Genomic DNA, 2,459 nt, shown 5'->3' on the forward strand with positions numbered 1-2,459 from the left:
GACCGAACGGACGCGAAGCTGGCACGGGCCAAGCGCGCGCGGTGAACGCTGACTTAGTCGAGCAAGCAGAAGGGAATCGGGGAGGGGACCGGCATGGAGCAGCGTACGGTGATTGAACATGGGCCAATGGTAGTGACCGAGGAGAGTGATCAGGTGGCGCTATAGCTACGAGCGGCGGTATGTAGGCTCGAGGTCTCGCATAAGGCTCTCTAATCGAATTGCATCCCGTCCTTCTCATCTCCCTACCGCATATTTCATCCGCGGAATATGCATGGTTTAAGCAGCTTTTTAGCCCTCCAGAAACGGACATTTCGATCGATCAGACTGCATGGCTGTACATCGAGCGGTGAAAGTTAGCACGTGCGCCCGATCTCATCGATCGGACGCATCAGCTCTGTTGAGTGCGTGGCTTACGCGTACGGACGCCTCGTCCCTCCCTCCCACTCGCACATCCACGGCCCTGGCTCCTATCCACCGTCATCGCCTGCGACCTTGCCAGCAAACCGCACCCCCTTGGTCTGTACACGGTCATAGGCAATACCGCACGTCGGTTACGTGGTCGCACAAGATTCATACCTTAGAGAGACTCCGACGTCATCCAAGGGTTCCTGCCTCCCGGACGTGGTCAGGGTGTGTACCTAGCGCCTGGTATCGTAAGTATGCTCTTATATGCCACCCCTACCCCTGTGTTACGGACAGCGCTGCGTGGGTACAACTTTGTAAGGATATGACGTTGAAATTGTAGAATTGCGTTCGCACGGTCGAGCTCTCCATGCAAGTGCGCCCGCGCGGCGCAAACACCATTCTCGTAGTTGCCTTACGTGGCCCTTGTTCCCCTCGAGGCGCGAGCGGCGGCAGCGTTACAGCGTCGGGCGCAGCACGAGAGCATCAGCCTGTCCAGCAGTCTCGTGTGCGCCCGGGCACTCGACGATATCCGCGCCCGCCAATCGCGTCATAGTGTCCTCCGAGGCCCGAACACTCCAACCAAATCCTCCTCCCAAAGCCGCTCTCGATCCGGACAGGTACGCGCAACTTACGCGGGGGCCGGGGCGGTTCATTCGAGGCTCACGTACAGGCCGAGCGATACATGTTTGAAGTGGTCGAACGCGGCTGCACACGAGGGTATCAGACGCGCGCAGATGGACACAGGAGTCGCCAGACGAACCTCCCTTGTAGGCAAGAGCTACTCCGCTTCCATGGCTGCGACTCGGCGCGACTAGCCGGCGTCCCGCGAAGGAGCGGTGGCTACGGCTCCCATTGCGCCTTTGTTCTGCCACACTCGAGCGCGCGCGCAAAGGCCCGAGAAGGCCGGTCACGGCATGGTCAGAATCACGTCCACGCGAGGGGTCACGTCCACGCGAGGGGTCACGTCCACGCGAGGGGTCACGTCCACGCGAGGGGTGACGTCTCCGCGGAATTTGCCGAGCACAGCCACTCGATCGACTTCAGGCGCCCGTGGGCTCGATCGTCCTCCGCAACCGACCGCCACCACTGCTCGACCTCACTCCCTCTCATCTCCTCCACATCCACCTCGCGCGACTACACCAACACCACACGACCGCCATGAACATGCCCAAGCGCTACTTCAAGGTGAGTATGCACTGCTGGTTCAACTGGGGCGCTACTAACACTCGCACGGCCAGATCTTGCGCCCGTTCATCGCTCCCGATGCGCAGCGCGCGGTCAAATGGGATGACTTCTACAGAGTATACGACCCCGCCGGTACACGGCTCCGGCTACTGACTCCGTCCTTTGCAGCTATTCGTCAACCATTTCGAGTTTGACGTCAAGCGAGGCAAAGGCCGCGTCCACGCCTTCACCCCGCCGACTCAAGGCTGGGTCTTTGCACCGAAGAAGTTCCTCGCGTACAAGGTGAGCGTAGCTGGAATACCCTGCACCGCACGCGCATTACTGACCTCCCGCAGCCGAAGCGGCCTGAACTCACGCCGACGGAGGTGCGCGAGTAAGTCCGCCTCCCTTTATTCGCGTGTCCGTACTCTGCTAATGCACGCGGACCCCTGTAGCATTAGGAAGACCTTGAAGGAAGTATACGGGTGGGGTCCCAACTCGTTCACCGGCGTTTAGTTCAGTAGGATATAGGTTTCGAGGGCAAAGTGTACCGGGGACAAAGTGTGCGGGGGCAAGGTGTTCGCAGGGATGGAAGTAATACATCGGTAGGATTGGGTCGACTAGCTCGAACATTCGTGCGACTTGTAGGTAGTCTATAACAACTTAGTTAATAGTAGGAAGGTAGAAATAGGGCATCTTCAAATATATTTTTCAATACTTTGAACGGTGAGTCTCCCTTCCGGGCACGCAAGCTCTGCACTTCGCGCGACGCAGAGCTATGTTTTAATCTGCGCCATCACGTTCACACGGCGTGTCTACTCTGCTCGAACCTGACCTTTACACCGCAGTTCAGACCGCGCACGACTTCGCTGCTATCGCCTCGCCTCGCA

General features: G+C 58.8%; 1 protein-coding gene across 1 annotated transcript; it reads left to right on the top strand.

Annotated features, from left to right (window-relative positions):
- Positions 1-1,563: 1,563 nt before the first annotated feature.
- Positions 1,564-2,085, top strand: TRAVEDRAFT_54713 (uncharacterized protein; the record flags this gene model as incomplete). Its single annotated transcript, XM_008047657.1, has 5 exons — positions 1,564-1,590; positions 1,644-1,706; positions 1,759-1,872; positions 1,926-1,963; positions 2,025-2,085. The coding sequence occupies 5 exons, from the start codon at positions 1,564-1,566 to the stop codon at positions 2,083-2,085; spliced, it is 303 nt and encodes a 100-aa protein (XP_008045848.1).
- Between the last annotated feature and the right edge of the window lie 374 nt (positions 2,086-2,459).

The sequence above is a fragment of the Trametes versicolor genome (genome assembly GCF_000271585.1).
Source record: "Trametes versicolor FP-101664 SS1 unplaced genomic scaffold TRAVEscaffold_113, whole genome shotgun sequence".
NCBI lineage: Eukaryota > Fungi > Basidiomycota > Agaricomycetes > Polyporales > Polyporaceae > Trametes > Trametes versicolor.